At 38.6% G+C, this 14,396-nt stretch overlaps 1 protein-coding gene across 14 annotated transcripts in view; it reads left to right on the plus strand.

The window, feature by feature from the left end:
- The window catches only part of LOC115213916 (probable protein phosphatase 2C T23F11.1), a 242,823-nt gene that overhangs the window by 182,504 nt on the left and 45,923 nt on the right, over nucleotides 1-14,396 (plus strand). For all 14 annotated transcript variants that reach the window (XM_029782898.2, XM_029782896.2, XM_036504684.1 and 11 more), the window contains one exon: nucleotides 4,596-4,661. In XM_029782898.2, the coding sequence (XP_029638758.1) occupies nucleotides 4,596-4,661 (66 nt within the window). The remainder of the gene's footprint in view (nucleotides 1-4,595; nucleotides 4,662-14,396) is intronic.

Consider the following 14,396-nt stretch of genomic DNA (forward strand, 5'->3'; position numbering starts at 1 on the left):
CAAATTTCTAATAGTACGTTTTAATGAATGATTTCTTCTGAACAAATGTTTAAAAGTTTGTACATGGCATGGCTGTGTGGTAAGAAGCTTCTTTCCTAACCACATAGTTCCAGGTTCAGTCCCACTGCATGGCACTTTGGGCAAGTTTTTCTACTATAGACTTGGGTTGTTCAAAGCCTTGTGAGTGTATTTGGTAGATGGAAACTGAAAAAAGCCTGTTGTATGTATGTATGTATGTATGTATGTGTGTGTCTGTCTGTCTGTCTGTCTGTATTAATGTGTGTGTGTGTTCCCAATATTGCTTGACAACTGATGTTGGTATGTTTACATCCCTGTAACTTAGTGGTTCGGCAAAAGAGACTAATAGAATAAGTACTAGGCTTACAAAGAATAAATCCTGAGGTCGATTTCTTTGGCTAAAAAAACGTTTAAGGAGTGGTGCTTCAGCATGGCTGTAGTCAAATGACTGAAATAAGCACTTATACCACACCTGTGTTTATATGTACACACACACACATACATACAATAGATAAAGGATGGACAAAAATTCATGTACCAAGGTTAAAACTTAATATATATATATTGTACATTAAGGAAAATGAATTAATGATGATGATAATAATAATCATATAGTCAAATGTCTTAGTGTGTGGCTTTTGGCCTGTATGTATTGTGTGTGTGTATATATATATATATATATATATATAATTTTATGTAAGTGTGACCAGGAACCTAAAACTTAGAAGATCTTGCTTGAACTTATGAAAACTGCTTATTTTATCTATTTGATTATTCTCATTAATTTGCTGTTTTTGAGCTAACTTCAATGATGCTTCCTGTGTCTATGTTAATGTTGCTGAAAATTTTCTCGACTATTGAATTAGTCTTCAATGTGCATTTTTTTTTAATGTTCTGTGCTTTGATGTTTATGACAAAACTTCTTAGATATGTTTGAAATATGGTATTTTTTAAAAACACCTAATTACATATAGAATCAGGAAGATTAAATCATTTTCTTAATGATTGTATGGTTTATTGTTGGTAAATCTGTGAGTAGAGAAATAACTTAAATATATAGGCACAGGTGTGGCTGTGTGGTAAGAAGTTTACTTTCCCACTGTGCAGGTACTTTCTATTATAGCCTTGGGCTGACTATAGTTTTGTAAGTGAATTTAGCAGACAGGAACTGAAAGAAAGGTGTCATATATATACATACATATCTACATACATATATATATATATATATATATGCATGCATGCACGCACGCACACACGCACGCGCACACACACACACACACACACACACACACACACACACACACACACACACACACACACACACACACACACTCTCTCTCTCTCTCTCTCTCTCTCTTTCATTCATTCATTTATTCATTCATTCCTATCAAAACTTCTGTCAAATAACCATTGAAGCTGTTAGTTATGGTTCAATATCTGACATGACTCCCATCTCTTTCTCACACGGATACCAATATGACTCTCTTAGATCCAATTTTTTCTGCTCTATTCTTTTTAAGTTCCTTGTATTATGGTTTCTTTCCTTCCTACATTGAAGTGTATGTTGATATATATTTAATTTAATTCAATCATGAATTTATAGTATTATATCTCTGTACGAAATGATTGTCTGCAAGAATTAAACTTCTTGTATATTTTAACAACTTGTTTCCTCCATTTTTAACAAAACTGATGGGATTTATGGAACTTCATTCTGTAAATTCATCATACATTATATACAAGTACTACTTTCATATCTTCACAAATTTACGCCTGTAAACTCTCAGCAAAGTATGAAGAATCAACATTAGAAATCTTTTTTGGAAACCCCCAATTAAAGGACGAATCCACATTCAACCTTTTTCACCTATATATATATATATATATGACACACACACACACATATATATATATCTGTATCATCACCATTGTTTAACATCCACCTTCCATGCTGGCACCAAAGGTCTCGGTCACTTGTCATTACCTCTGTGAATCTCAATGTTTGAATGGTGCTTTTTGCATGCTGGTGGCATGTAAAAAAGCACTGTTTGAGTGTTGGGCTTCACAGAGTCAGTGATAAGTGACCGAGACCTTTGGTAATATACCATGCTTGAGGAGACTTGTCAAGCCAAGTGAGATCGTAGTCATGGCTGATGCCGGTGTCACATCAATGGCACATAAAAAGCACCTACTACACTCTTGGAGTGGTTGGTGTTAGGAAGGATATCCAGTCGGAGAAACCATGCCAAATCAGATTGGGACCTGGTGCAGCTCTCTGGCATAGCAATTTTCATTCAAACCGTCCAGCCCATACCAGCTCAGAAAATTAAATGACAATGATGTGTGTGTGTCTTTGTGTTTGTTCCTCACCACTGCTTGACAATGAGTATTGCTTTGTTTACATTCTTGTAATTTAGCAGTTTAAACAAAATAAAGTCTGATAGAATAAGTATCAGGTTTAAAAATAGTACTGGGGTCAATTCGTTTGACAAAAACCCTTCAAGGTGGTGTTCCCAGCATGGTCACAATCTAATCATTAAAATAAATAAAAGATAAAAGATATATTTGGCTACAAGTGGGTGGGCCATTATATTTACTGGTGATATATGTGCTTCACTTGTGAAAATGTGCTTTTGATAACGAGAATAATTACAGATAAACCAATAATACATATGATGAACTTTTTTCACCTTGTGTCTACTACAGAGAAATCTGAATATGCCTGTATGATAAATTATACATTCAAAATATATCTAGGTAGATAATGTTTTTAGAATTTGGGTAATTAGCAAGAATAAAAATAATAAACAGAAGTAGATACACTGATTTGGCAATCCTTATGTTTAGGATATTACTTCCTCTTTTGTCTTTCTACATTTAGTATCATTTTGTTTGATGGCCAGTGAAAATTTCTGGATTAATGTGCTAGTCATATCTTTTTACTTGTTTCAGTTATTAGACTGCAGCCATGTTAGTCAGCATAAAGTGCCAAATTACAAGCCCACATCATGTCCTGGTTAACACATGCTCTTGTAATCTCTTACTTTGTGTTCCTTCAGAGTAGAACTGACCACCTCAATTTCTGAGAGTGTCTGATAGCATGATTGTAGTATATGTGTATAAAAAACCCTGCTCTCCTGTGTCCTACCTTAACCCTTTCGTTACTGTATTTATTTTGAGATGCTCTGTGTTTCTTTCAATTAATTTTAAATATAACAAAGATTTTGTAAAATAATTTAGTTATCATTAAGCTTGTGTTAGGAACCTAAATTGTGACTAAGGTTTGGTGGAAGATTTTAATTCAAAACTTATGAAAACAAGACATTTGTACTATACAACCAGAGGCAGTTTCAGCTGGGTTGGTAATGAAAGGGTTTAGAGGAATATCACTTAATACATCTAATTAGCTGTAGCTAGGTTTGAACTTTCATCCATCAATCTTCTGGGTTGTGTTTCTTTTTGAGTTCAATCCCAGCTAGGGCACATGTACATAGATATGGAAGCTGATGAATAACCAAAATCAAAGCATTTGAAGTAGTGTTAACAACCCCAAGGTGTGTAAAAGTACTGGTGTTAGGAAGGGCATCCAGCTGTGAAAACCCTTCCAAACAGACACAGTAGCCTAGGGTAGTTTACTATCGGGCTGGTTCCTGTCAACGATCCTACCCATGGATGCATGGAAGACAGATGTTAAATGATGATATTCTTTAGGTTTTGTTTGGGAGATGAAAAAATAAAGCAATACCAACCAACCGACCAACCAGCCATCCTCTCGTCCATCCATCCTTTCATATCGCTGTCAGTCTGTTGCTCTATTCATCCATCCATCCGGCTGACCTGTCCATCTGTCTGTCCAGCTGGTCAGTCAACTTACCAAAATAACAAGGAGATTTATAGTCATTGTATAAAACGGCTAAAGTGGGGGCAGGCAGCAGCTGAAGGCGGAGGACTGAAAACAATAACACTATTAACAGCAATTAACAAATATCAATTAATTAATGTAATTAATAAACATCAACTGATGGACACATTGAATGTGGACAATGTAAATTACAGTGAATTCGATAAATAAAATTACGAGCACATACTCCACGTCCAACCAACACCACACATACACACACATGTATGCTCACGTTTGTGCATCTTTGCAATATATATAGAGAAAGAGTATTGATGTTGGGGGTGGGAACTGTTAATAGCTTGGTGGACTTGTTGGTTTGAATATTCCTGTAACACAACACCATTTACTTTGTATTTTTGTTTTACTTTTCTTTTCCTTTTTGTCTGTTCTATCTTACATTTTGCTTGCTCTTTCTTTACTTTCATTTTCTCTAGCTTTCTATTTAAAACTCTCTCTCCTCTACTCCTCCCTTATGTTTAGGGTTTAAATATTCCTGAAAAAGAAAATAAGTAAAAACTATTAAAAATGTTCCTGGCTTGGGTTTTCTTTTATTGAATTTCTGACTCTAACCCTAACCATTTTTATTTTATTCTTATAATTTATTATCTCATTATATCTTCAACCATCACCTAAATATGCTTTCTGTTTCTTTTTTTTTCCCTTTCTTTCAATAAAGGGGCTAAAGTTGCTCAGTATGCAGGGAATAACTTGCACAAAAGAATAGTCTGCAGTGAATATTACAGTAAGTATTTATACTGGTATTCTTTTCTTAATCCTTTAACATTCACATTACTCTGTCAAATGTAGTACTTATTTATTCACATTGTTTTGAATTAATCATGCATTATTTTGTAACTTCAGGATTTCAATGATATGATTGCTTAATTTTAGAATGACATTATAGGATAGATGTGATTGGCCAGATCTCATTAGTTTGAACATTAAACAGATAGAATATCTGGGCTGGATATGGCTGGCTTAAATGCTAGATTTAAAGTCAGGAGAAGAAGGCAGCGGTTATGATCCTTAACAGAGTCTCTGAAATGGTAAGTAAAGAGGGAAAGAGGGAGAAATATTTTCATAAACTGGAAGCATGGCCCAAATGCTTCCAACAAAGTGGTCTCCACTGAAAGTGCCAAAGGTGCCAGGTGGTAGTGTTAAATCAGGTAATGGGTTGACCACTCACGATTAAGTCTACTCCAAAATTTAATTTACCAGCTGACTTCTCCAAATTTAAATTTGCCTTACCGTGATTGAATTTACTAACCAAGACTAAGTCGCCATTCAAGACATTGTAAGAACCCTTTTTAGACAGAAAGAGCCATAGTATCCAAACTACCTATCTATAGTTTGCTGGTGAATCTGTTATTGATTACACTACAGGTACTCTGTAGTGTGAACTTGTTGCTCTTTTTTCTCTCTAAACTCTACATGCCCTAGTTCATGTAGTTGCTGAAGAATAATTATCAGATCTGAGAATGTTTGCTATGATAAACTGGCATCCTCTCTGGAGGATGAATCATCTTGTAGATACTATTATAGTCATCATCATCATCGTTTAATGTCCGCCTTCCATGCTAGCATGGGTTGGATGATTTGACTGAGAACTGGCGAACCAGATGGCTGCACCAGGCTCCAATCTTGATCTGGCAGAAAGAACAATCATTTGAGATACAACTGCTGGAACTGCTGTATGTCTGAAGCCAAGTTTATGCACTTCTTTGGTGGATACCTTGGTGTACTAAATAGCTCACCACTGTAAGTAACTGTAACACTATAATTTGCTGCTTTGTGGCTCAGTTCTTTCTGCTTGTAAAGCTATCTCCAGTGGTTCAGTATCTTATCCAGAGTGTGGTTTATCTCTCATCCACTTAAAGCTACAGAAGTCAAAATGAAGATCAGTACTGCAGTTCTTAGTGATCCAGAATGTGTTAGCCTTATGAGATGCTATTTGTGGAGACATTTACCATTATCATATATTTGTTTGTGTGTGTGGCTGTTATGGATGGTTAGTTCAAAAGGTTGAATGGATAAGCTATGGGTATTGAATTACAGCAGGCAGTTTAGGATCTCTGAACATAACAGTTAATTCTATATACCTCAGTTCACTTCACTGCTGAAAAATATATAACAGATCTTCTGGAAAGCTTTCTGTGATGGTTGTGTGATTCTAGCTAGTAGAGGATTCATTTCATATTTACTTCATGCTGCACAGTCTTTGATTAATTAAAGACCCAATCTTTAATTAAGCCACTGATTGTATAGATTTCTGTTCTATTGTTACATGGAGAACTGACAGTCATTGGAGCATTGGTTAAAAGGCCTTGTGGTTTTTGTTCTGACAAGTTCAAATCCTGTTGATATCAGAAGTCAATTTTGACATTCGTCCTTCTGGGATCAATAAATAAAAAATACTTTTGAGAAGGGTTATGTGAAACTACTTACCAGGTCTCTTTCTCCAGGGATGGAGAAGGATTGAGCAAAAAGATGAATTTACATCTATTAGTAAAACTGATAAGCTGTTGAAACCGTCCTTGGACAGATTGATGTGCAATATCACTTAGAATGGAAATAAGAAGAGCAAACTGAAAAAACTAGTTTTTATGGATGGATGCATTTCATAGCATTATTCACATGCATAGAACCCTCCACCACACACACACATGCACAGACAGACAGAGAGACACACAGACAGACAGTAATGTCATGACCCTGTTTTTCAGCTTGGTAAGCTGAGTATAATATACTGCTTCTAGATCAAGGTTTAAAATCATAGCCTTAGGATTAGTAAGCCATTCATGTCTTTTGTGTTTAATTCATGTTGATTTTGCTTTGGCTTTTAATTTAAGGTGATATTTAAACACCATTTATTAACTTGTTGTTATTTTTCTTGCTAAGATTTTAAATATACAAACAAGCACCCAGAGTAATCTGTGTTTTGTAAATATAATATATGTTTGTTTACATATTAGTCAGGAGGAGGTGGGTGGAGTTAGTTTCTTTCAGTAAAGCTATAATCACTACACATTTGAAGAAAACAACTTTGTTCCTAAACATGTACACACATGAATAACATACAAACAAAACCATGAAGTTGTATAAAGCAAAACCTCAATATCTGGTCAACTTTGACAGTAACTACGGATATATAAAATTGTCAGAACTTCATCAGAAAGACGAGATTTCATAATTATAGCCAGAAAATTCACCAGCCCTGATATGTTGCCAGTCATCTGCAAAGCTCAAATAAGACGATGTTGAAGTATAGCTCACTTATCTAGGGTGGTGCTTCTGCTTCTTCATATGGGTCATAAAATTGATATAATGTATACAGTAATCCCTTGACTATTGCAGGGTTACATTCCACTCCCCCCCCATGATAGGTGAAAATCCGCTAAGTAGAAACAGTACTGTATATTCTTTTTATTATTTTGATAGTCTCTCTCTCTCTCTCTCTCTCTCTCTATATATATATAATATATATATATATATATATATTATATATAATATATATAGTTCAATATATATAGTTCAATATATATATATATATGGGCAAAGTTCAGAGAGCTCTTACCTCTACTGGTGACAAAAGGCCTCTCGCACAGAGTGAAAGGCAGACTGTATGATGCGCGTGTGTACGAACAGCCATGCTACATGGCAGTGAAACATGGGCCGTGACTGCTGAGGATATGCGTAAGCTCGCTAGAAATGAAGCCAGTATGCTCCGATGGATGTGTAATGCCGGTACTCACACATCGGCAGAGTGTAAGTACCTTGAGAGAAAAGCTGGACCTAAGAAGCATCAGTTGTGGTGTGCAAGAGAGACGTTTGCGCTGGTATGGTCATGTGGCGAGAATGGATGAAGATAGTTGTGTGAAAAAGTGCCACACCCTAGCGGTTGAGGGAACCTGTGGAAGAGGCAGACCCAGGAAAACCTGGGACGAGGTGGTGAAGCACGACCTTCGAACTTTAGGTCTCACTGAGGAAATGACTAGAGACCGAGACCTCTGGAAGTGTGCTGTGCGCGAGAAGACCCGGCAGGACAAGTGAGTCCATAACCCGTGGCCTTCTACATGGGATGGAGCCAGCCTACGTATGCATACCTTCCCTTCTTGGGACACAAAACTCTACTTGTGAAGACGTGATGGCAAGTGAGGATCAGAATCGAAATCGATCAATGGAAATTGCGGATGTGCTACCAGTGCCGGTGGCATGTCAAAACTCTGCTTGTGAAGACCCGTTGAGGCAAGTGACGATCAGAATCGAAATCGATCAATGGAAATCGATCAATGGAAATTGCAGATGTGTTACCAGTGCCGTGGCATGTAAGAGAACTTTCCGTTTCGCGACCGTGCCAGCACCGCCCCGTTTCGTGTCCGTTGCCAGCCTCGCCTGGCCCTCGTGCCGGTGGCACATAAAAAGCACCATCCGTCGTGGCCGTTTGCCAGCTCTGTCTGGCACCAGTGCGGGTGGCACGTAAAAAGCCCACCACTACACTCACGGAGTGGTTGGCGTAGGAAGGGCATCCAGCCGTAGAAACACTGCCAGATTTGACTGGGCCTGATGAAGCCTTCTGGCTTCACAGACCCCAGTAGAACCGTCCAACCCATGCTAGCATGGAAAAAGGACGCTAAACGATGATGATGATGATGATGATGATGATGAATATTATATATATATATATATATATATATATATATATATAACATCCTTTGTATCTCTGTTCCCATTGCATTCCCAAACAACTCAACCAAACTAAATCAAATAAAATCAAATTTTACATGGTGATACTATGAGACACCATGAGTGTCATCATGTAACTTTTTGGATTAAAACAATGGAAGATGTCGTAAAATGTAAGCAACATGAAATATGAAGGCAAACTTTTGTATGTGAACAACTAAAGAAACAAATGGAAAACAAGACAAGTAACATAAAGAACGACCCTTCATCAGTTGTTGGCTGTTTATCTACTCCACATTTTGATCAATTCAAAGCAGTTGCTCCCACGAACCAAAATAAATTTGGGATTTGCAGAGGGTCAAAGTGGGTAACAAAAATACGACAGGGAAAACAAACAGTGAGGGCCGCTAAGCCATACGAGGTAAGGTGGCGAATGCTGGAGGAACAATCTTTGACAGGAGAGAAGATAGGAGAGGAGACAGGCAAGAATACATCTGGTCTGTGACACAGACTGAAAGAAAAGAAAGATGATCTCATGGGGAAAAGATGGATGATGGTCACTTGTGACCAATGAGAGAGTAAAGGAGGAAGAGGGAGAGAGAGAGAGAGGGACAGATAGAAAATGGTGAAGGGGAGTAAAAAGAGTTAGAGAAAGCATGAGAGAAAAATCAAAGGGGGGGGTACAGGACAGAATCGCATCAAAATAAAGATAAACTTACTTGGACACAATAAATATCTGATGTTATAATTACCTGTAGATACAAATATCAATGTTTAAATTTTTCAAGAATAATTAAGCTACAGGATTCTAATTTAGCCTTACTTCATATTATGGACTCTTCTAAAACTTTATATTTTATATATAGCTTCATTATATACATTATATTATACATTGTGTCCTAATACATTTTAATTTCATATGCCTGAAGAGAATGATCCGATCAAACATTCAATTTTTAAAATTATTTGACACACCATTTCTTTAAAATTTTAACCTTGATTCTATTAACTCTGATGAGAAAAATATAGAATATTGCTATGATTGGAGTTAGCTTGCCCATAGCAACCTATATCTTTTCGAAACTGCCGTATGATTTTATACATGTTCCAGACTCCTTATGAATCAGTTTACATCTGCTTCATCATCATCATCATTGTTTAATGTCCGCTTTCCATGCTAGCATGGGTTGGACGATTTGACTGAGGTCTGGTGAACCACATGGCTGCACCAGACTCCAATCTGATCTGGCAGAGTTTCTACAGCTGGACGTCCTTCCTAACACCAACCACTCTTAGAGTGTAGTGGGTGCTTTTTTGTGCCACATGTACATGAGTCAGTCCAGCGGCACTGGCAATGACCTCTTCCTCGTCTACTCTACCTATCCCTCTCCCCCTCTCTCTGCTTCTTCCTCCTCCCTTCTTTCCTCACCCTCCCTGGTTTTTTCTCCTCCTGTGCTTCCTTCTCTCCACATATGCTTCTTTCTCCTCTGTTTTCTTCCATAGGTTTTTGCTTCTCCCTCTCCTCGTCTGCTCTTTACTCCTCATCCTTCCTCCTCCTTTTTCTTCCTCCTCTTCTGACTAACTTTTTTTTCCTTTTAAGGCCTAGAAAACAGATAACTGGGTGAGATTAATGCGATTAATAATTAATTACAATTGTTGCTAGTTAGAATGTGTGGATGTGAATGCATTGGCAATAAAGAATTTACATTTCTCAGGGCAAAAGGATTAGTGAGGATCACATCTCAGACTCTTTACTACATATCCACTGGTCATGTTTTTGATCTCATCCCATCATCCTTCCAGTTTTCACTTCCCTTCAAACTATTAAATCACCATTACTCTTCATGTGGTCTGTTATGATAGATGTTGGTTTTAACTGTGTGGTGAGATATGTATGTACTAATGTAGTATGGTTTATTGTGTCTGTTGAGTGTCAGCAGAATATGAAGGTGGAGCAAGTACTTATCAAGGGTGAACAGAAGGTGGAGTCAGTGTTTGTGTTCTCATTACAGATAGTAATCTGGCTGTCAGAACATTAAAAGGATCAATACCTGTCACACATGTGCTCTCACTTGCACACAACACATATGCCCTTGCTTTTTATATATTTCATGTCTAATATATCTATCCATCTGTCTGGCTATTTTCTCTCTCTCTCTCTCTCACACACACACACACTAAATGCAAGCTCTCTGACAACATTGTATGTGTGTCTGTGGAACACAGATGTGCCAGATGTACATTCATTTACAAGTAAAAGCATACAAAACTGCACCCCATTAGTAGAAGACTTATAAGCGTGTACCTACACATATACACCCACTCATATTCATACATTCAGGAAATACAAATAACACATGTATCATAAACATGTTACAACATGAACACACGTACTAATTCTGTATATATTGCTGATAGGCATATACAAACTGACACACATATATGCATTATTACATACATACGCAATTGCACATATGTGTAAATATTTACAAGAGCAAACATGAAAGTAATAGCTCATAGACTGAAATAACATACATTGTATACACACAGTGTATAACACTGGTGTCTTAACAGATCAGTAGGCCACAATCACAATTCAACACTCTGCTGAATCTAGCTTATGTTTGATTTCTTGAATAAATACATTGTGACACACTCCAATGGAGAGATGACTTCTGACCTACTTTGATGTCACAAGGACACAATCACTATCGATATCAATGAAACAAACTTGCAGTGCACACGTTCTCATTATTATCTTCCAGTTGGGTAACTTGCCTAAACAAGTGCAACTCTTCCACATCAAACGACTTGTTTGAGCATTGTAACATGAACATCTGGCCTAAAATCTAGTGACACTTGTCTTTTGCTAACTGAAATATCTCATCTGCACACACGGTGTCTACAGATGGCAGTAGTAGTTTGCATACTGAACTAGTTGATCCTGGCTGTTGACAGTTTGTTGTCTGTTCATCTCCTCAACATCTAATGATATTCACCATTGACGCAATAAGTTCCATCATCATCGTTTAATGTCTGTTTTCTATGCTGGCATGGGTTGGACGGTTTGACTGAGGTCTGGAGAGCCAATCTGATCTGGCAATGTTTCTACAGCTGGATGCCCTTCCTAATGCCAATCACTCCGAGAGTGTAGTGGCTGCTTTTTACATGCCACCAGCACAGGAGTCAGTCGGGCGGGCCTGGCATTGATCATTTTCGGATTGTGCTTTGTTTGTGCCACCGGCACAAGAGCCAGTCAGAGGGTACTGGCATCAGCCACAATCAGTTGGTAGTTTTTACGTGCCACTGGTACTGGAGCTGGTCAGGCAGACCTGGCATCGAGCACGTTTGGATGGTGCTTTTTGCATGTCACCGGCATGGGAGCCAGTCAGGGGGCACTGGCCACAGTTACGATATTGGTTTTACTTGACTCAACAGGTCTTCTCAAGCATTTAACATTGCCTGATGCATCAGAGCTATTCTTAACAGGGCCGCACATGCGTGGCTGTGATCTCACTTTAGTTGCTGGGTCTTCTCAATCACAGCATATGTCCAAAGATCCCGGTTTTCCGTCATTGCCTCTGTGAGGCCCAATGTTCAAAGGTCATGCTTCACCACCTCATGCCATATCTTCCTGGGTCTACCTCTTCCACAGGTTCCTTCTACAGTTAGGAAGTGGCATTTCCTCACACAGCTGTCTTCATTCATACATAATACATGACCATACCAGCGCAGACACCTCTCTTGCACACCACATTTGATGTTTCTTAGGCCCAACTTTTCTCTCAGGGCACTTCCACTCTGTCATGTATGCACACTGACATTACACATCTAGTGGATCATACTAGCTTCATTTCTTTTCGAGCCTACGCATTTCCTCAGCATTCATGGCCCATGTTTCACTGTCATGTAGCATGGCAGTTCGCACACATGCATCATACAATCTACTTTTTCACCCTGAGCGAGAGGTCCTTAGTTGCCAGAAGAGGTAGGAGCTCCCTAAAATTTGCCCATGCTTTTCTTATTCTAGATGCTACACTCTCAGAGCAGCTACCCCCACTACAGACTTGGTTGCCTAGGTAGCAGAAACTATTAACTACTTGTAGTTTCTCCCTCTGGTATGTGATGGTATCTGTTTTCTGTACATCTTCAGTGTTTAGTTTTCTCGGTTAACCTTCCTTTGATATTGCTGCGCCTTTTATGTGTCCATAGCTTACACTTCGTACATTGTATGGACTTTCTACCCACATCTTTTCTACAGATCAAGAAGGGCCATCTACCTGAAGTGGGTTGTGATTTGACAACCTTCCTACTTACTAAGACTTTGGTTTTTGCTAGGTTAACCCTAAGGCCCTTCAATTCTAGACCTTGCTTCCACACCCTAAACTTTGTGTCCAGTTCTGGCAGTAACTCATCTATTAGAGCAAAGTCATCAGCATAGAGGAGCTCCCAGGGGCAGCCTGCCTTGAATTCTTCTGTTATTGCCTGGAGGACTATAATGAATAAGAGGAAGCTGGGGACTGAACCTTGGTGAACCCCTACTTCTACTCGGAATTCTTCCCTATACTTGTTACTAACCCTCACCTTACTGACAGCATCCCTGTACAGGGCTTGTACTGCTCTTACCAACCACTTGTTTATCCCCAGTTTCTGCATTGACCACTAGATAAAGGATTGTCAAAGGCTTTCTCCAAGTCAATAAACAGAGGATTATCTTTGGCTAGGTATTTCTCCTGCAGTTGCCTTACCAGAAATATAGCATCAGTGGTGCTTCTGCCTGGCACAAAACCAAACTGCATCTCATATAGGCTAACTCTCTCTTTAATTAGTTGGGCTATGACCCTCTCTGTAACTTTTATCACCTGATCCAATAATTTGATACCCCTGTTGTTATTTCTATCTCAAGCATCACTTTTACCCCTTGTAGCAGTTGACTATGGTGCTGCTTCACCAGTCATTGGGTATGACCTCTTCATGAACTACCTGATTTACAATGTAAGTGGCAAGACTATAACCCACACTGCCCAATATTTTAAGCATTCCAGTGTTGATTCCTGATGGGCCAGGGGTTTTCCTTGTCTTCATAACCTTAATTGCTTTATCTGTCTGGGTTCTGTTGATTTGGATAGCTGGTTCCTCAATTGGGTCAACCTTTGGCAGACTTTCCTCCTTCCATTCATTCTCCATATTCAGTAGTCTTTCATAATGGCTTCTCCAAGCTTCTTTCTTTGCAGAATCATTAAATGCAAGGGCACCATCATCCATATGGATACATTTCTCTCCTATGGCATCATGGTTTTCTCTCACATACTGTCTTGCAATCTGAAATACTTCAGTTCTTTGGTCCTCCTGTCGCTGAACATTAGCAAACTTCTTCTTTTCTCCTATTCCCTTGGCTATATATACCTGTCTCTTAGCTTCCCTTTTGGCTATCTGGTACATTCTCCTGCTACCCCTACTTTTCCAGGCATTCCAAGCCTGTTTCTTTGCTCTAATGGCCCTGTCTACAGTATTGTTCCACCACCATGTTACCCTGGGTCTGGAAGGGACTTTGTACCAGCCACAGATTTGGTCTCTGTCACTCAGCCAGCTGTCTCACAGGAATTCCCAGCTGCCTTTTATGTCATAGGACTGTAGTTCCTCCTGCCTATCATCAAATTTTTCAGTAAGGATATTTCTAAATCTCTGATCATGTGAAGGGTTCCTAAGCTTCCAAGTCCTTTTTTCCCAGATTGGTCTGCTTTTTGGCATCCGTCTGGCCTCGAGTCTAAAGTCACTAATAACTAGTCTATGT

This window comes from Octopus sinensis, linkage group LG7 (genome assembly GCF_006345805.1).
Source record: "Octopus sinensis linkage group LG7, ASM634580v1, whole genome shotgun sequence".
Classification (NCBI taxonomy): Eukaryota; Metazoa; Mollusca; class Cephalopoda; order Octopoda; family Octopodidae; genus Octopus; species Octopus sinensis.